Source organism: Neoarius graeffei, chromosome 12, assembly GCF_027579695.1.
Source record: "Neoarius graeffei isolate fNeoGra1 chromosome 12, fNeoGra1.pri, whole genome shotgun sequence".
In the NCBI taxonomy this organism is placed as follows: domain Eukaryota; kingdom Metazoa; phylum Chordata; class Actinopteri; order Siluriformes; family Ariidae; genus Neoarius; species Neoarius graeffei.
In genome coordinates, this window is record NC_083580.1 from 80,024,151 (window position 1) to 80,045,926 (window position 21,776).

Here is a 21,776-nt window from a genome sequence, read left to right on the forward strand (position 1 = left end):
AAATATTGCTAAGCTGTAGAATTTACATATCATACATATAGAATTTTTAAAAAATCAGTTATGAATGACATTTAAAAAATGTTAATTATGAAAAATAAATTACCTTAAATCAACTAACACTATGCTGTGTTTTCCCCAGAAAAAAATTAAAGCCCTAAATTCTGGCATGATAACACAGACAATTGAGCGCCGAAGGTGCGAAGTGAAGCTGGGGGGAGGGGGGCATGCGGCCCCCCGGAAAATTTATTGACAATCGATGCTCTCGGGTGCATTTTCAGGGTCTCTGAGGTTTTAGATCCATGATGATTATAGGAGCAGTTTTACCAGCGTTTCACTGATTTCTGACCTAAACAGTATTAATGTGAACACATTTAAAATTTCACCTTAAAGTTCAACATGCAAGTTAAACTGTTGTGTTATAGATTACTGAGGTCTGATCGACTGAAAATCTACGGGATCCCTTAATTATCTATGATCGAGTCGTGTTGTAACAAAAATGTGCATGAAGATATGAACAGTGGTTTGCTCCGTCTTATGCAACCCAGTGAAGAGACTCGATCATCATGACCTCCTGTTGATCACAAAGGGATCTGAACCTAAGACCTGCCACCTTAAAATAAGTCGCTGTATTACTATAACTAATGATTTAGAACATTTCTGATGCAATTACCGTAATATATGTAGAACTAAGCTACACTGAAAAGAAAAGTAAGGCAGCTGCATATTATAAAGTTTAAATTTTGGCACTTTATTAAATGGACTAGGTTAAGATTAAAACATATTTAAAGGAAAAGAAAACTTAAGTTTGCAGAAAGATTCTGTACTTACTGTATAAACACATTCATGAAGAGAATTCGTTAATAAGTGTCAAATGTAGCATAATTTCGAATAATAATGATGAGCGTATTTGGCAGTGTGATGTCGCTGTGAGCCTTTAACAAAAGAATAATCCGGAGCCGCCTTTTGTTAAATGGATCCCAGTGACGTCACACTGTGATTAATTTATTGTGATAGTTGTCTGGTTTTGTGCGCCATCACTCACGTGGGTTTGTTGACGTTTAGTCAACCAATCTTTGATTGAAGCCATAATTCACTATGTTCAGACTGCAACCTGAAACGACCCATATCCGATTTGTTGTGAAATACGATTTTTTTGTTAGGCCGTTCACATTACCAATTATATGAGACTTGTATGCGATCTCCAATATGAACGGAAAACGACCCAAAAGTGTCCCGCATGCGCAAATTGACACGTAATAAGCACATCTACGTAATACGTAAAAAAAAAAAAAAAAAGCGCACTCTTCAAGTTTGCAAGTAAAGCATGGAGATGAGGCGAGACCTGGCGATGTGGATTTTGTGGCGGCGGCGGAACTCACACAATAATCTGATTAATGTGGGCAGCAGACTAATGAGACCGAAGGTGTCAAATTACTGGAAATTTCCAGAACAATCTTATAATCTTGTAATACAGGATGGTTTAAGTTATAAATCAGTTATAGAAACTGTTTTATTTAATCAGGCTAACAGATAAACATCCAGGTCCCTACCAAATCCACCATTAGCTTGATCAATTCTATAAAAGTCTATTTAAATTCTGAAAACTGTACAAATGTTGTTGTTTTCCACCAAAGAGGTGGGATTAGCCAACGCAGAATAGTGACGTTTGTCTCTTGTTGATGACGTGTAGGTTGCATGAATGCGACCTGTCCGGTCAGACTGCAGTCGCATGTGAAAATAACGGATATGCATCGGAATTAGGACCACATATCCAAGCGGCCTGGGTCGCATGTGAAAAAAATCGGATCTGTGTCGTTCAGATTGTCAATAACAAATCGGACACAGGTCGCATATGGGCAAAAAAATCGGATATGGGTCGTTTCAGGGTGCAGTCTGAACGGAGTCATGGACGAGGTCAGACTTTTGTGATTAAAATGAGTCAGCTTTGTCCGTCTGGTTGGGGACAACATCGGCAGCCAATGAGATCGCTTATAATGAACCGGAAACTTCCGGGATGTCTGACGTTTTCTTTCCAAGTTTTATTGGACGGTTTGAACATGTGATCTTGACGTAGCCAACAGATTACAGTTTGTTTACATCATACCACGCGGACATATTACTTTGACAGAATCAACACAAACATTGGGGAAAAAAAAAAAAGAGCGCTCGTTTAACACAAATATCAATCAGTATGCAAATGGAGCTGTTATTTGTTCTCCTATGTATCTAGTTACTTGTGGGTAGGAAATTTAACGTATCGGTATAAATCTAAGCGTATCGGATTTTAACTAAAGCGACTAAGCGTATCGGATTTTAACTAAAGCGACTAAGCGTATCGGATTTTAACTAAAGCGACTAAGCGTATCGGCAGGCAGAGCAAGCGTATCGGGCCCGACACGCTAAAACGCTTTGGGGAAAACCATGACTATGACAGAATGCTTAATTCAATAACAGATCACTAATTCCTGAGCGTAATCAGTGAATCCGTCACAGCGTGAGAATATTAGTGTTAGTCGCCCAAATGGGACACAAACTAACACAAGGGGGCGCTGTTCTGTACATTTTTTTGCAGCTATACACCTTTGAACCCTCGGAATCGTTTTCAGCGTGTTGAATTGACTCAAAAGCTTTGGAATTTTTTTAAATGATAAAATTAACATTCAAATAAAGCCTTCACATCTCTCAATGTAGTTTTATTATATTACACTGAAGATATTATTATACAAGATTAAAAAAAGTAATAAAAGAATACAGTACTGAATGGTGGATGTTCCAAAGGTGAGAAAGCAACAAACCAATAAAAATTTATCATCAAGGGAAATAAAAAGCGCCGTCGCTGTTATGAAGTGGCGAGCTGGCAGCAGACGATGTGGACCGACTCGCCTCTTCCTCTTTCCTCTTCCTCACGTCTCCCTGCCTCGTGTTTCCATTTCCAGGCCCGACCCGACCTGACCGGAGTCTGCTGAAATATCTGAAATTCCCTCATGTTACGGCGGAGAAGAAAGCAGCCGCAGTGCCTCAGAAGAAGCCGAGGCTCCTGGCTCAAACACAAATGGCATGATCTAAGGGCTCAACTCGCTGGCTGCTTTTCACGGAGACTGGATCTCAAACAATTACCTCAGAGGCCCCTCGGGGAGAGACAACGATTTATTAGGGCAAACATCTGCCTGCTGTTAGATGACACTCAAGTCCAGAAACACAATAAAGACATCTAAGAGATCCAAAAAGGCAAACATCTGGGCTAAGTGAAGGCAGGAAAGTGAAACAGCTCAGGGAAATTAAAAAAAAAAAAAAGAAAAAAAATGTAAAACCCGTTGTCTGATCTGATTATTCTTGATTTGTGATGCAGCATCTGAATCTGTTCAGTTCAGCCTGGTGGTGGCAGTGTGCCGGTGTGGGGAATGTTCTCCTGACATACTGTAACTGGGCACCAATCAAGCAGTGACTGAATGCCACGGTGTGTCTGAGTGCCAGGTGCTTGTTCTGGGTCAGAGTTGGTTCAACTTGCAAACATTCTAGGAACCAGTTTGTGTTTCCACGGCCTGAGAGCCACATCATTACGTCACTCGATACATCTCTGTTTTCCGAGCAACTCCAGCCCCAAACACAAAAAACAACAACAGCAGACTACGATGTTGCTCCTGGATTTGAGCCGACACCGGCATCCAAACGTGACTTTAGTTGTTCTTACTGGTTATGATAATCCCGCCCCCAGCCCCGGACACAAACGGTTCTTGGTGCTCGACCAGGAAAGTGTCGTTGCTGCTCTTGAACCAGTTTCCCGGCTGAGAGCCAGTTCTTTTGGTGCTGAAACAGGAACGAGTAGTTCGGAATTAGACACCGGCTCCGACCTGACCCTCCTTGGTGGAAAAGGGGTACAAGTCATCTCAAACTGGTTCCAGGAAGGTTGTGACTGTGGTAGAGTACTTCAGTGACCTCGGCAGTCACCAGACATTTGTTCTGAGAGCAAAGTGCCTTTTTTCTTCAATGTACGTTCATTTGGTTTAGTATTTGGACCTTAAATTTTAACTTTCACCAACTTAATTTCAGCTACTGAACATCAACAGTTCAGTTACCACTGAGGAGTTTTTCCCCCACGACCCAATAAACAGCAACAGAGACATGTAAAACAAACCCATAGGTTTTATCGACCGACAAACAAACAAACAAACAAACAAACAAACAAACAAACAAACAAGACGAGATCTGCCTGTCAAGTGAGGAATAACCCACATTATTCTCTCCACATTCACTGGATATGAGCAATCACGCACTCTGATTGGCTACTCGACTACTAGGATATCAGCTCATATACCGTGAGGAGAGAAAAACAAAATGGTGCAGTGTGTTGCTGAACCAACCAAAGATGAAATAAAAACTACTCAAAAATAAAACCCCAAAAAATAAAAAAGCAACAAAATATGGAATAAAAGTATTTGATGGTAAGAACATACCTTTTTTTTAATTTTTCAAGAATTATTATTATTATTATTATTATCATTGCATTTTTCACAAATTGCTCCTGTCATTTCGCTGGTTTGTTTGCATTCTAAGAGGAAATGATTTTGTCAGACGTTTTGTATAAAGTTTTTATTTATTGAATTTGCAAAAAATAAAAATGCTCCGTTTCTCAAACTCCAGTGAATGTGGAGAGAATAAAACAGTTATTCCACTCAATCTCGGTGCTACGTGCCTCGTTGCCTGTCAGCTCATGTACGACTTGATTTTGTGGAATAACTGTTAAACGTTCCACACTCATGTCCCGACATGAAGTGGATTATTTTCCCACAACACAACGATCGGAAGTCTAGAATGACGATTTTTAATGTATTACTGAACGACACTTTTTAATCACTTACAGTTCCTTTAGAGCAAATTAATAAGACAAAACACAGCAGAAAGCGTAAACTCCTCCGTCCTTAAGACTTTCTGAAAACTTCCTGACACTGGAGACTCCTTCCAGAAACGTATCCAAACAGAAAACGTCACGCTAATGATTATACATTTTTCTTTGCTAAATAACAGACCTTTTTTTTGGATGATGTGAAGCGTCAAGCCGTTACTATGGAAACGGAAACGTATTAGAACGAGGACATGGATATAAACTTGTGAGTTATGTTACAGCCGGTCCGAGCTGTGCTGTGATAGAAAATGAATCAACACCATAAAGAGAAATAAAGGCTGATTATAAAATTATTGCCAACAATTATTTTTTTGATGTGATCTTTTTGATCCTAACTGTGTTAAACTCAGGAAGGCTGAAGTGAAGAGTGGAAGAGCCAAATATCACGTCCAGCAACACGTCCTTCCTGTATTCACCTGGAAATCTATGAGTTGATGATGTCATGCATGTGATGTGTTTAAAAGCACGTCAGTTGTAATGTCAGTGTGCCCCCTTGTGCCTGGGTCCACGATCTCGTCAGCTCCATGACATGAAATTTGCACCGAAAGAAAAAAAAAAGTAATGAATCTGTCTACTTTTACAGATGTTTTACAGATGTGGAACTGCTGAGCAGGAATGCTGAAGCACTTGCTGTAATTTTCCAGGTGCTTATTGTATTTAGACGACATAAATACAGTGTTTCAGGATTCACCTGAGTGCTCATGCGGGACTTGACTTTACTGTTATGTGATTTTTTTTTTTTAAAGCTCAGATCCAGAACTGAAGACCTGACGCTGGCTCTCAGGGGACCACGCAGGCGGCACACAGGACACCCACACACTCATTCACACCGAGTGTGTAAATAAAGCCGGCGTTACGGTGTACGATATTCGACCTGATTTAGTTGTCACAGGAAAAACTGCACAGCGCAGAATGGAACCAAAAACAGCTGACAGTAAAGTCCTGGCAGTGTCAGGAAATGTGGATTAAAATCCCAGAACACGAGCAACGCTGCTGTTGCTGAGAGACGTCCCTAAAATCCTCCAGCAGGACAACAGGATAAGATGAGACACAAAACTCATGGGGGAGCTACAAATAACGGGAGTAGTTACAGCTGGGAACCCAAACTCCCAAAGTTCCCAATTAGAACCATGAAATGCAAAGTAGGGGAGAGCGGGGAAACTTGGGACATGTTCATCCTGCATCAGAGTGTATTTACCGTCCCCTCTGACCACAGCATGAGTTTCTCAGCTCGGCCTTCAGACTTCACTTTTTCTCTCATTATTATTTTCTGAGACGTTGAGGGGAGACATTAGCCTAGTAAACTAGACCCACCCGCCTAGCGGCCAAAAATATTTTTTGCCTGCGAGGGGGTCTAGCCTCGCACCATATAAACAAAAACACCCCGGGCATCAAATCGTGCCCGCCAATCACAACGCAAGGTTTTTGTTTGGATTCTTTGGGCGGGCTTTTGCAGGAGTGACGACAAAGCTGCGCGACGCTGGAGAAAGCGCAACAGGAAAGATGGCTACGGCTAGTGAACAGCGCGCGTTTGACTCCGCTTTGGAATCAGTTTTAGAAGAATTAAACTTGGAGTTTTTGTTGAAACATGAGCAGGAAGAGGCTCTCCGCTCATTCCTTTTCAAGAAGGATGTTTTCGCTGTTTTGCCGACCGGCTACGGCAAAAGTCTGATCTACCAGCTGGCTCCGCTCGTAGCCAAAAGGATGGGGCTAGTTTGTGCAGTACGAAGAATTAATAAACAGCTTTGAAACATTACTTTTTGATTGTTTCTTATTTTCCCGTTATTTTAAATTTAAGGGAAATTATTTCACCAAACACCACTAAATAAAAACTCTCAAAAACAGTTTAAGCAAACCCTCGAAAAACACTTGGGAAAAAAAAAAAAATGAGTGTATGTGGTACAGACTCCAAACTTGTGGTCATTATCTCCAAACTTCTTAATATCTAGAACCTGTTTATTAATTAATACGCATTTTGAAAAATTATTTATTTCAAGGCCTCCCCCACTGCTTTCTGTCACTCTGACTACGTCACAGTCACTGTTGCGCTGATTGGTCAGAGCGTTGGCCTATACGCACAGAGACAGTTTGAAAGACAGCGGTTTGTTCCTCCCACCCGCTTCGGAAATGTCTACGGATCGAGGCCAGACTAAATATTCACATTTAGTCTGGCTTGCCAGGCTAGGGAGACATGGGACACAAATAAGATCCCGAGCTTAATCCGACATGTTTAATTTTGATTTATTTATGATCAAACTCTGTCCCATATGAACTGTATGAACACGCAGTGCTGGTACAGCGAGAGAAAAATGTCCGTTTACCCAAAACCTGACCCGATTCAAAACCTGACTCCATTCTCAAGAAGGAAGGAAATAAGATTCATCCTCATGCAGGGACACGCCCACATTTTTAAACTACAAGAAAAAAATCTGTAACATGATGAACTGTCCCAACTCTCCCCATCTGGACATTTTGAAAAAGAAAAAAAAAATCCTTAAATGTTTTTCCTCAGAATTTAAGTTTAATAAATAATACTATATCTGGTAACTCGAGGCTACAGACTTTAATTTTGAACAAATCCCCGATTCTCCAGCATACATTACACCATAGAATGGAGGTGGAGGAGAAAATACTTTTAAGTTTCAGTTGATAAAATATTGAAGTGAATATTAAACCTTACTGCAGCGTCCAGCTTCGGCTCCAAAGGAAGTCGGTTACTGTCAGGGGAACATCGAACTTCTGATGGAGTCTAAAACCTGACTGGGTGAAATTAATTTATGGGACTACAAACTGCCCCAGGTCTCCCCTGTACCAACTCTCCCCACTCTCCCCTACTGGATAACAAAGCAGTTGTGTTTGGGGTCTGCATATCGGTTCGGAGATAATCCTTTATTATTGCAAACAAAGAACCCGTCTCCATGACGACGTCACACATCAACGCAACGGTCTGAAAGATGGACTGAGGTATAAACGTTCAAAAATGTTTTGTTGTCTAAAAATGTAACCTCTCCTTTTTAGCGTTTATGAATCGAAATATTTCAAACGAAACCCAACCCTCGTAGTGGCGACAACGAAACTCACACATACAGGTTTAAAAACTTAACTGTGGCATCAGACAGAACGCACACCTCCATCACACACCTCCCCTTTACTCAGAAACGATATTTTCTCTTATTTGAACGTATTTCATCAGCGTGAAATACACTCGAACTGAAAGTTTTGTTTCAAATGAAGGATTTTCAAAATAATTATTTCAGGTATAATTTTAGGTTTTGTCCTAAAAAAAAAAATAACACGAAGATGTTCCATTCATTTTAAGCTTTTTGAGGTTAAGCTTAAAATAAATAAATAAATAAATAAAATATAATTTCAGGTTTTGTCCTTTAAAAACAAAAAATATTAACACAAAGACATTTTTATATATATAAAATTAAAAAAATAAATTAAGAATTATTTCAGGTATAATTTCAGGTTTTGTCCTTGAAAAAAATTGCCCAAGGTTTTAACACAAAAACATTCCATTTATTTATTTTTTAAAGGTTAAGGTAAAGCTTAATAGATAGGTGTTCACAAATGCGTTCCATTTATTTTAAATTTTTTTTAAGGTTAAGCTGAAAAATAAATACAGATAGATAGATAATTATTATTTCAGGTTTTGTCCTTAAAAAAAAAAAAGATATGCACATAAAGACATTCCATCCATCCATCATCTCTAGCCGCTTTATCCTTCTACAGGGTCGCAGGCAAGCTGGAGCCTATCCCAGCTGACTACGGGTGAAAGGCGGGGTACACCCTGGACAAGTCGCCAGGTCATCACAGGGCTGACACATAGACACAGACAACCATTCACACTCACATTCACACCTACGCTCAATTTAGAGTCACCAGTTAACCTAACCTGCATGTCTTTGGACTGTGGGGGAAACCGGAGCACCCGGAGGAAACCCACGCGGACACGGGGAGAACATGCAAACTCCACACAGAAAGGCCCTCGCCGGCCACGGGGCTCGAACCCGGACCTTCTTGCTGTGAGGCGACAGCGCTAACCACTACACCACCGTGCCGCCCACAAAGACATTCCATTTATTTATTTATTTTTAAAGGTTAAGGTAAAGCTTAATAGACGGACAGACGGATTATTTCAGGTATAATTTCAGGTTTTGTCATTTAAAAAAACCCAAGATATTAACACATTCAATTTATTTATTTATTTTTACATTTTTTGTTTATCAATTAGGTAATCATATTGTTTAATTCCTTCACTTTGTCTCAGATAATTTTTCCTCTATGACAGCGTTACTCAAACTTTTTCAGACCAAAGACCACTTTATCCATCAAGAAAAAAAAAATTGCAGCCTCTCAATCTCCCGAACAAAAAACACTGAGCCGACTTCAGCAGTATATTACAAATTACACACTCGTGAAATGACAGTTTTATAAATAGTATCAGCGACTCGCTCACTGTTGTCCTTCTCTTAATGGGAAGAACGCTGCTGATTATTCTGATCCATCAGTGAAGGAATGTCTGACTCCAAACTGGATAGTTTTAATCTCCACAATGATCCGGTTACGCTGCTTTGTTTTCTCAAACAAAGAATCATCATGTCTTTGTACTTTGTCCTTGCTTGTGTCCGATGATTCTTGTGCTTTTCTTCTGACGACCCGCTATTCAGCCACTGATCCGCTATCTTTGACAGTTTGATGCCACGTTTAATTTGGTTACTCGGAGTTTCTCCGCATTCCACATTCCCTCCACATTCAGAGGTGACGTTGATATGAAAGTGCAACCTAAAGTGACGGAGCTATTGGCGACGTCGCAAAACTGTTGGCTTGCGTAATGTCAGACAAATTCAAATAACAGGCTACTGTTTGAAATTACAGAGGACTTTATTTCATATAGAAAACGACTCATCTGTGCTACACAGAACTTTGCTTTTAGAGTCACATCGGCAATTTGAGAAACACTGATGAAATATGATACTTTACGACATCAACTCGGGACCACCAGGGGTCGCTCGCGGACCACCAGGGGTCGCTCGCGGACCACCAGGGGTCGCTTGCGGACCACCAGGGGTCACTCATGGATCACCAGGGGTCGCTCGCAGACCACCAGGGGTCGCTCGCGGACCACCAGGGGTCGCTCGCGGACCACCAGGGGTCGCTCGCGGACCACCAGGGGTCGCTCATGGATCACCAGGGGTCGCTCGCGGATCACCAGGGGTCGCTCGCGGATCACCAGGGGTCGCTCACGGACCACCAGGGGTCGCTCATAAACCACCAGGGGTCGCTTGCGGATCACCAGGGGTCGCTCATGAACCACCAGGGGTCGCTCATGAACCACCAGGGGTCGCTCATGGATCACCAGGGGTCGCTCGCGGATCACCAGGGGTCGCTCGCGGATCACCAGGGGTCGCTTATGAACCAACAGGGGTCGCTCACGAACCACCAGGGGTCGCTCGCGGATCACCAGGGGTCGCTCGCGGATCACCAGGGGTTGCTCGCGGATCACCAGGGGTCGCTCGCGGACGACACTTTGAGAAACTGTGCTCTCTTACCCCTTTTCCACCAAATGAGTTCCAGGGCTGGTTCGGGGCCGGTGCTGGTGCTGGTTCACAACTCGTTCAACTTGCGAGCCAGCTGAGAACCAGTTTGCTTTTCCATAGCTCGCGGTGCTAAGCGGAGCCACGTCATTACGTCGCTGCATACGTCATTACGTTGCTGTATACGTCAGTTACGTCGCTGTATACGGAAGTTACGGCGCTACATTTGCATAAACCTTGGCGCGAATATCAAAGCAAAAACAACACGGAAGAAGCAGCAGCGGCAACAACAACAACAATAATAATAAATTACTTCGCATTTGTACAGCTGCTGCTTCTCGCCGCTTAAAAATGGCGATCTTTCGCGGTCTTGTTATTGTATTGTTGTCGGTCTTAACAACTCCGCCCCCCCCCGCTGACGTAAGCGGTTCTTTCCTCTGGCCCAGCAGAGAGTTGGTGCTAGCCTGGAACCGGTTTTTCTGGCCCAGAGCCAGTTCTTTGTTAGTGGAAACAGAAAACCCGGTTCCAAACTAAGCACTGGCCCCGAACCAGCCCTGGAACTGCTTTGGTGGAAAAGGGGCAACGGAGTACCACAGTATTGCTTAAGTTTCAAATTTGACTTATTTCTTAGATATCTCCAATATTTAGTATTATAAGGGTTTTTTGGGGGGTTTTTTTTGTATCTATGGCTCGGAAACTTTCTTGTATATCTTTTATATTTAGTATTATAAGTTTAACAATTAATATTTTGGATTTTTAACATTAACAGAGTCTGTATATTTAGCTTTTATATCAGGGAAGAGCCATATTTGTGGAAACTCTGACAAACTATTATTATTATAATTTCAGAAAGACTCAATTTCACACGCTGTGCAATTTTAGGTGACAAAAAACATCTCATCTAATATCTATGGATATATTTTTTAAAATAATTAATGCATGAATTAACTGTTAAAGCGTATAAGTAGCTAACCAGCTCCCAGCCCATTCTGACATCACGTCAGGTGTACCTGATCAGTATTTTATAATAATTAAGTTAGTTTTATGAACACTGTGGAATCAGCTCGAGCTTCTCCAAAGACCAAAGATGAGACTTCACTCGATCCTAAAGACATATACGAGTCTGGAAATGTGACTGGTGTAAAGTCTGACAGCTTAATCAACAAACAAATGGAGATGAGAGACAGACAGGAAGACACCCAGCGCTCATCATTAACGGATTAGATTTCTTTACGTGAAGCCGGAGGGTCGGTGGAGTCCTCACGCTTCTAAACCCCACGGCTCGCGCAGCTCAGAACCGACACGTGCAAACAATCAGTGATTTTAACAAGCATCTGAAGAGGCCTATAAAAGACCTTTCTTCTTTCCCAAGATTGGAAAGAGTGAGCCACTGATTGAGACGTGTTTGTTCAGGAATACGGTGTTAATTTAATTTGCAGAACGAGTGTTTCGCTGCAGCGTGTGAGAGAGCGCGAGAGCGTGAGAGCAGCAGTCACACAGCCCTGAGATTAAAACACACCGTGAAAGGAAGATGACGTATTTCAGACTGCATGAGCTTCTCATCAGGACAGCACCGCCGCCCAGAGCTCCGCTCACATCTGGGAACCATCGGCTCAAACAAACCAATATCCTCCGAGGGGGAAAAAAAAGTCTAACTTATACATCTTCTGCACGCACAGAGCGAACGTGTGGTCGGGAAAACTCGGAGAAAAACTCCGAACAGTTCCTTCTCCGATCCCGTCTGAGGAACAGCGATGCTTGGAGTGGAATGTCAACCAACATATTGAGATATTTTCTCCTCTTTAATCATCATAATACTGTCAAAAATATAACGTGCAGAATTATGAAAATCAGAAAATGAATCTAAATATTTTGTTTAAATTCTTTATTGTAATCTTGATGAAGCTTGATGAATATAATAATTTTTTTTTAAAATTCAAAAAAGTACTTTTTTGGAGAAACCGCATCATTTTCAACAAAACACATTTGAAACTATTGTTTTAGATTACACTGAAAGTGTGCTGTGATGTTTCAGCTTGGCGCTGCCTACAAGCAGTTCCTGACCACACAGCTGGTGATACTGTTACACCTTCTCGTTTAAAAAAAAAAGCTTGTTTTTAATCTCTGGATGATTAATGGTCCGTTCACACCAAACACAGCAAGAGAGACAAAAACACTTGCTCTGGCTGCTCTCGATAGAAGTTTGCGGAAGCTCTGTGACACAGATGAAACATCTTGCAAACGTTATTTAACAAGGACGTAAATGTCAACCGGTGTCTTTGTGCCGACTGACCACAAGGAAGGTAGTAATTAACCTCTTTTAAATGTGAAGTAAGAAATCGATCGACGAAGGAAAACAGGGCTTTTCCCCAAAGTGTGGATACGCGGCGCTCTGCCGTGCTGTGTGATGTCAGCACCGAGCTGTCACTTGCACACCAAAAAAAAAAAAAACCCTCAGTACTATAAATTGAACAATGCAGAATGCTTTCCGCACCTAAATATCTCCTGAAAACGAGTAACCAGAGCAATAGGAAGATATTGTAATATATAGGTCTAGACGATCTATATATTACGGCATGGTGGTGTAGTGGTTAGTGCTGTCGCTTCACAGCAGGAAGGTTCTGGGTTCGAGCCCGGTGGCTGACGGGGGCATTTCTGTGTGGGTTTCCTCCGGGTGCTCCGGTTTCCCCCACAGTCCAAAGACATGCAGGTTAGGTTAACTGGTGACTCTAAATTGACCGTAGGTGTGAATGTGAATGGTTGTGTGTACCCCGGGTGTATCCCGCCTCTCACCCATAGTCAGCTGGGATCGGCTCCAGCTCGCCTGCGACCGTGCACAGGATAAACGGCTACAGATAATGGATGGATGGATGGATGGACGGACGGACTATCCTGGTCCTCAACCCAGAAGTGAAAATAAAGGGTTTCGCTGCGTGCCCTGACTGCCTTTCGCAACCATACATAAAGCCATGTTTTAGGCTCCAGTCACTAGATGGCGCTGTTGCATGATTTGAGCTCGAGTCTGTTCCTGGCGCTATACTGCAGGCTTTTTGTGTGTGACTTTTGCCTGTTGGGTTGCAGGTCTGTAGTTGACAGCCGTATTGCTAATATTCAAATTTCAGCTGCTGTATTGTTCAATATTCTGCGTTTTTTTGTTGTGCGATAAAATTAAATATTTCTCTGAAGTGACCGTTTCCAATGTTTTCATTTCAAACCTAATTCTGCCCTTTAAATTTTGCCCCTTGCATATTTGACAAGGTAAAAAACAGCAAATTTAATAATGCTGAATTGTGCCTAAAATCGACCCAAGGTGCCGCCAGAATGCACCATTTGAAGTCTCTAATTTCAAAATGTTCCAGGGGAGCGTGTCCCCGGACCCCCCAGCAGCCGGCCCTTACGGACCGGGCTCCGCATCAGGAGCACCACTCTGATATTTTTTTCTGGGGAAAGCTTTGAAACAATGAACAATTTTGATACGTGTTTGGTGAGAAAATAAACGACATAAATGACTCAAAAGCCATCATGCGGCGTGACGTTTGTGTTGACGCTCAGCGCGAAGTCAAATTTCAGTGTGCAGTTTATTCGTTTTTTTATTCGTGTCCCTGACGCACCATAAACAACGTAGAAACCCAACAACGCAATTATTAACGTCTCCTCCATTGTGCGGGCGAATGGTTAGAACAGAAACAAAATTTACACGTCAGTGTTCTCTCGCATTCTCTACACCGGAGCACTTCTAAACTCTGATTGGTTGCCGCTGAACCACATCATCGCTCATTGTCATCAAGCTGCCTGGACTTTAACTTTATTCCGACGCCTTCACTGCTCAAGACACGCCGCTGAGAAACGCTGACTCACATCGAAAATGAACGACTTCCGGCCGTTATGACGCTCTCGCTGCGTCTGGTGTGAACGTAGGTTAAAGCAACGGTAGGCAATTTTTTCTTTTTTCGAAGCATTCTTTATTATATTTCTTGAAATTCTCTTTCCATCCAGACAGCAGGGAATAAATCTGACAATATAAAGAAAAAACCCGTCCAATCAGTTCATTCTGTCTGAATCAGATGATTTAATGGCCGACCAGCCACTCGGTGCACGTGACCGGAGTCTTCCACAGAAATATCACTAAAGCTATGAATGAATGAGTCATGAGGTAGATGGATATGCGCTAAGCTCCTCCCCTTAAAGTTGTCAGTTGTGGACTCGTCCTCCGGCAGTAGTCAGGCGGTGCGCGTTCATGTGTTTCAGAGGGACGGCTGAACAGAGGGGGTGGGATTTTTCCATCAGATACTTCAAAATCCAGCTGACTCTTGCAGATTTCTCCAAAATTACCTTCTCGCTTTAAATCGTTTATCGTGTTTTTAATGCTAACTGACTAGCAAGCTAAATCAACATCATCAAACCTGCACTGTAATGGGTAATGAATCTAAATCGTGTGCGTATATAAAGTGCAAAACCAGGAAGTAAACAGGAAATGAGGAACAGATTAGACACAGTGACCCCTGCTGGACAGGAGGCGTGCTGTGACTGATGATGGGAAAATGTCTGTGGTTGATTATTTGCCTTAAGTGTGTCAGTTAAATGTCCTCCTGTGGTGAAAGAAGGTTTTCATGAGACTAGATTTTTCCTAGTAGTTTTTTTAAAGGATTGATTCTGTGCGACATTTGGAAATAATTTTATCTCCTTCATCTGTTATAACCGTTAATAACACTGGTTGTATAACTGATCGACACACTGGAACGATAACGCAACACGGTCGTGCCTTTAATATTTGTAATATTTTTAAGAATGCAGTGAGGCATTACGGGGTTTCGTCCCATCTGTGCCTTTCAGATCCTCACCAGCTGGGTCACGTGTCCCAGAGGGAAGAGAGCAGTGGAAAGAAAACAATGGCAGCAGATGTCTCATTTACTTCAGCTTGGATCACATGATAAGGAGCAGGTCAAGTTGCACAACTTCTGCGTCGTCTTGCTCTGGGGAACCACAAACGGCATGTGCGAGGTGTTTCCTGCCTCTGTGTTAACTCTTAATGAAGTCCACGATTAGCCAACGTTCTGTTCACGGCTCATCGGCTAATCATGTGGAGATGTGTTTAAAAAAATCTGTGACATGTTTCCGGTTGTTGGTCAGCTCGAGTATTTCAGAAACTTCTGGAATTTTCATGCGCAACAGTTTTAACACGGAATGATACAGAAAACAAAAACATCTCGTTTTGTTTGTGGAAACACCTTGATGATGATGATGATGAGAGAGGAGGAGGAAAAGGAGGATGTTCAGACTGGTTTGAGCTGACAGGAAGTCTACAGTAACTCAAACCAGAGCGTCAAGGGCGTAGTAGCTCATGTGGCCTGCCATCAAAACACCCATGACGACCAAAGGACTAAATTTTGTTCCTCGAATGAAGATCGACCCAAAACATCGATCAGAACTGAAATCAGATGAGAAATCAGAGAGGAGATACAGTTCTAGTGAGAGGCCGGGAAAATGTGTTCATTTGGCCGAATTAGTAACTCGTTAGCAAAAAAATTGACAAAACAACAACTAATGTTTGTACAGAGTGACGAGTTCTTTCAAACAAAACAATCAGAATGGAAATCCGTGGAGAACTGACGGAGGAGATACGATTTAACTGAATTGTGGATGACGGACACCTCGCCATGGCAACAGTTCATCGACCTCGTGTAGAGATGAGCTAATAACCACTCTGTACATCCATGGTGAGCAGAAAAGCATCTTAACACATCAAGTGTTGAACAGGATGCAGAACACCACAGAAATCTGAGGCATAAATAAGCACCAAAACCAGACTGTCACACTGCGTTTCCTGATGTTATGGAAATAAATCGCATCATTTTCTTCCCTGTATCTCCGACGCAACAACGGAGCCCCTGATATTGTAAATGTGCCGTTACGTTTCCAATCGTTTCTGCCTATAAGCAGTGCCTGACTGCAGCGCTGCTCACACCTTGAATACTCCCCTTAAACCTCAAATGGTGGAATTTTTTTTTGTAGCATAGCTACATACCGCTAATCGTGGTGAAATGTAATGCGATTATCATGACAAGATAATTTTCTAGCAATATATCCTCTGAACTCTGTTTACGTTAAAAGCATGTAACAGGGTCGGCGTGTGTGGAGCGGCCTCTCGACTGCTGAACACGAGATAACATGACGATAAGGTGCTGAATGTCAAATAAAGTATTTATAAAGGAGTCACTGGCGCTCAACATCAAATTTTCATGTCATGATTATTTTATTGTTTACAAATTTATCACAAATATCGCATGGTGATTTGTGGCCGTCTCGATCACCGTAAACGAATCTATACGCAATTCACTGTATGAGAAAGTTATTTACTCACACAAGATAAACAGAAATGTTCCTGATGAACCTGTTCTTCGTGTCAACTTAAAAATCAGTAGAAAATATGTCGCTTTTTTTAAAGAGAGTTAAAAAAACAAAAACAAAAACCCCTGCCCTCTGTGCTTTATGTCTGTGACAAATCAGTGACCTGGGAGACGAAGCACAGTGCTGCATAATGCAAGAGAGAGCAAAGCTTCATCTTTCACCTCACACATGCCCACAGTGTCACGGCGTCCTTGAAGGGAATCAATACAAGGCTGAAGGTCTGCGCAACATCACGAAGTCCATCCAGATGTTTATATGAAAAGTTGAATGTTATGAAGTTTGTTATGATAAGATATAACGGGCATCTTGATCCATAGAGTACGATACGTTTAAACAAGTAACATTTCAATACACTTAAATTCACCGCCGATCCGATTTGATCCAGGTTTGATTCAGATTCAGTAAAATGTATCACATGTCCTCCTGTCTTTATTTCACCTGAGATTTACTACGATGTTAATTCTCTCTGTAAATCTTAACATTTTTCATCCAGCGCAAAGATTCACTAAAACACAACTGACTCTGTGCTATCGCCAAGTCACGATTCGCGATACTGTTTACAGTCAATTGCAAAATCGCTCTTTCCCAGTTTAGATCTTTGTGTTGTCAAAGCATTAGAGCTGTGTTACTTCCGCCTACACCGAAGTCACATGTATTCCTGCTATTTTATGCTACTGCGCCATCTGCTGTCTCAACGACACAATTACAGCAGGGAAAAACTAACAGGTTACACAGCCTGATAATAATCACGATTCATTTTTTATTTCATCGATTCAAATTGTCATAAATTTGTAGCGTGATTTATCGTCGCATGTTACATCATTACATGCCGACTGTGCTCCAGACAGATAGAAGAGGGTGTGGCCAGATATACCGTATATGTAATCTGTGTCATTTACATGTTATGTAGGTTTTAGGTGGAAAAAAATATTCTGTTCTGTTTAATCTGCATTACAGGAAGATGTTGTGTTGCTCTAGCCTGGGCCCGCCCATCCTAAGTGTGACGCAACACGAGGGCCTGTTGCGAGCTTAGTCTGGCAAGGCAAGCTATCTCCAGCTCTTCCAAGCTCCTGAAAAATCAGGAGCCAATCAACTTTGAGCATCTCCAACGGCCCTGGGTAGAGGCGTGTTCAAGGCAGTGACGTAGTAGAACTGCGACCGGAAGCCATAGATTGTTTACAGAATCTATGCCGTAAGCGCTTCATTCACTAGAAACATTACGAACATGGAGCAGCGGCAAGCCTTTGACACAGCGGTAGATGCTGTATTGAAAGCATTCAACGGGAAGTTCTCATTGAAAACGGAGCAAAGAGCAGCCCTGGAGGTATTTATCTTCTTCCTGTTACTCAAGCAGTTTCCGTCGCGTCACATACGTCAGAGGAAAGAGTGATGTGATTGGTTTAAGCTTCGTCACAGCCTTTTCTGGCTTCGACCAGTAGCAAACTGAGGCATTTCAGGGAGGCGGGTCAACCACGCCTTTGGGAAACGGTTGGGCTTAATATCTTTGCCAGACCAAATGCTCGCAGAGCTTTGAAGTCACGTTAGCCAGACTAGTGTTGCTCTGCTCCGAATTCAGACAGCAGGATATTAAGGTTCGTATCGGAGACAAAACTGGTGAAACATGTATTACGAAACGTAACACGTTATTGTTTATTATTGTAAATTGACTAGCTGGAAGTGTTGATTAGCGAGCGCTGAGGGAGCTAGTGTTACCTGTCGCATCTTAACATCAATTTCGGTTCACGTCATGACTTTATACTGCCTTCGTAGGCGTGTAGCACGTTTGCGGTTTGCGGTGTCGGTGAGTTTTATTACCGTGTTGCATAAACACAATAAAAGCAGGGCTTTTCTTGAGAACTTTTATTATATCCAAAGTCAAATTCGACCAAAATGTGTTGTCGATTTTCCGATTGTTTTTTATGGATATGTGAGATGTGAGAGCACTTTTTTGTTGTTGTTCTGGTTATTTTGGTGCATGATTGTTGCGTTCACACTCATTCACCGGAACACACAACACCGAGAGGGATGTGATGCGAAAGTGTTCTGGGGTCCACACCAGCTCACATCTCACGGCCCACAGATTCCAGAGCAGCTTCTGGAAGTCTCAGGAGCGCTGATGAACTCCCTGCAGAAACACGGGCACCACTTTCCACCTCAATCTCCTTTGTCTGATTAGCCCCGCCCCTAAAATGATGACGCACCTCCTGTATACATGTAGCATTCACAACATCTGTACCGGAAGTCCTCCAGGGGCAACAGGAACACCCCAGGGATCATTAATAACCCTCTGCACAATTAATACAGTCTAATCACAACCGGAAATGCAGCACAGCTTGGCTCGTGCGACGTTTCCGTGGCAACGCGACGAAGAAAACCGTTAGCTTGTGCTAAGTTCATAAAGTCTTCATTCTGACTTTGGTTTCCACAGCTGTCTGTTTATAAAACAAACAAACAAACCCCTTATCCGTGTCCTGAGATATTATTAATAGGTTTTAGATTTCTGTTCATTTACATTTACAAATATAATCATGGACATGCCGTGAGGATGAAAATAAAACACTGACCCACATTGATTTTTACTGGCTACAAAGCTAGCAAGGGCTCTGTGTGTGTGTGTTTAGCAGCTAGCATGCTAGCAGAAGATGGAATATTTATAGCAAACGCCTGAGGAGAAAAAAAAGAGCAAAACATGAAGGAAGCGCTTGTAGAGGATGAATAAGGAATGGGATGTGATGTAAAAGTGGAGCTGTGTGTGTGCAGAGGCAGCATGAAGGGCATGGGGGGGGAGGGAGAGAGAGAGAGAGAGAGAGAGAGAATGCAGTGTAATAATGATGTAAAACATGGCCGGCTGTGTGCAAACTTTCATTTCCTACCTCCGGTTCCGTCTGAGTTTTCGTTTAAGCTGCCTGAAGAGTCATGATGACTGCCCACACAGCCACCCATGGATGTTTCCTCTCGCGTCTCGTCCTCGGTCCGCTCCCCCCTTCCCCCTCTCTCTCTCTCTCTCTCTCTCTCTCCTCAGGCAGGATGGACAGAACCGGAGCGGAGCATCAGCCGGCCGGAGGCGGGCTGCCGAGTGCGCGCGCTCGCTCTCTCTCTCTCTCTCACACGCGCGTACTTTGTGGGGACTCAGTGACATCATACACTCCCTCCCCCCTCAACCATCACAACTAACTGCCTAACCCCGCCCCTTACCCTAACCTAACCCCGCCCCTTACCCTAACCTCATTCTAACCTGAACCCTAAAACTACGTCTTAACCCTCAAACAGCCCTTTGAAGAAGTGAGGACCAGAAAATGTCCCCACTTCCCAAAAATGTCCCAACTTTGCTGTTTAAAAACATGTTCTGGTCGTCGATATGTAGCACACTTGCACCTCTATCTTTAACCTTAACCATCACAACTAAATGCCTAACCCCGCCCCTTACTCTAACCCCGCCCCTAACCTGAACATCATTCTAACCTGAACCCTAAAACTACGTCTTAACCCTCAAACAGCTCTTTAAAGAAATGAGGACCAGAAAAGGTCCTCACTTTTCAAAAATGTCCTAACTTTGCTGTTTAAAAACGTATTCTGGTCATCGATATGTAGCACACATGCACACTTGCATCTCTATCTTTAACCTTAACCATCACAACTAACTGCCTAACCCCACCCCTTCCTATAACCCTGCCCCTTACCCCACCCCTAACCTAAACCTCATTCTAACCTGAACCCTAAAACTACTTCTTAACCCTCGAACAGCCCTTTGAAGAAGTGAAGAACAAACAAAATGTCCTCACAAACCAATAATGTCCTAACGCTGCTGTTTAAAAATATATTCCGGTCCCCTCAATATGTAGCACGCACACACACACACACACACACACACACACAGTTCTATCTTTATGAGGACTCACTGACATAATACATTCCTTAGCCCCTTACTAACCTTAACCATCACAACTAAATGCCTAACCCCGCCCCTTACCCTAACCTTAACCATCACAACTAAATGCCTAACCCCGCCCCTTACCCTAACCTTAACCTAAACCTCATTCTAACCTGAACCCTAAAACTAAGTCTTAACCCTCAAACAGCCCTTTGAAGAAGTGAGGACCGAACAAAATGTCCCCACTTCCCAAAAATGTCCTAACTGCTGTTTAAAAACATATTCTGGTCCTCAAAATGTAGCATGCACACACACGCCCACACCTACCTCAATGTCTTAAGACCTTCCTTTGACAGAATTATTCATGCATCTTTCTATCTTGATTAATTCTACACTACACCTGAACATCTCATCATCTCATCTCATTATCTCTAGCCGCTTTATCCTTCTACAGGGTCGCAGGCGAGCTGGAGCCTATCCCAGCTGACTACGGGCGAAAGGCGGGGTTCACCCTGGACAAGTCGCCAGGTCATCACAGGGCTGACACATAGACACAGACAACCATTCACACTCACATTCACACCTACGGTCAATTTAGAGTCACCAGTTAACCTAACCTGCATGTCTTTGGACTGTGGGGGAAACCGGAGCACCCGGAGGAAACCCACGCGGACACGGGGAGAACATGCAAACTCCACACAGAAAGGCCCTCGCCGGCCCCGGGGCTCGAACCCGGACCTTCTTGCTGTGAGGCGACAGCGCTAACCACTACACCACCGTGCCACCCCTACACCTGAACATAAACCTGAAAAACATTTCCTCATGCAGACCTGCAAAACGTCCCCACAGAGTCAGTTCTGTCAGATAGTTCTAGCCATGTAGGTACATTTGGTCCCCACAAAGATAAAAATGTGGCCCCACACAAACACACACACGTGCACACACACACACACACACACACACACACACACACACACACACACACACCTATCTTGTATCCTTTTTAAAGTTCTTCCTTTGATATAATCATGAACACAGCATATCAGGCCTACAC

General features: G+C 42.8%; 1 protein-coding gene across 1 annotated transcript in view; it reads right to left on the reverse strand.

Annotated features, from left to right (window-relative positions):
- The window catches only part of ubtd2 (ubiquitin domain containing 2), a 46,693-nt gene extending 26,740 nt beyond the window's left edge, over positions 1 to 19,953 (reverse strand). Inside the window, exon 1 of the mRNA XM_060935255.1 lies at positions 19,725 to 19,953. Within this exon, the coding sequence (XP_060791238.1) occupies positions 19,725 to 19,794 (70 nt within the window). The 5' untranslated portion in view covers positions 19,795 to 19,953. The remainder of the gene's footprint in view (positions 1 to 19,724) is intronic.
- Between the last annotated feature and the right edge of the window lie 1,823 nt (positions 19,954 to 21,776).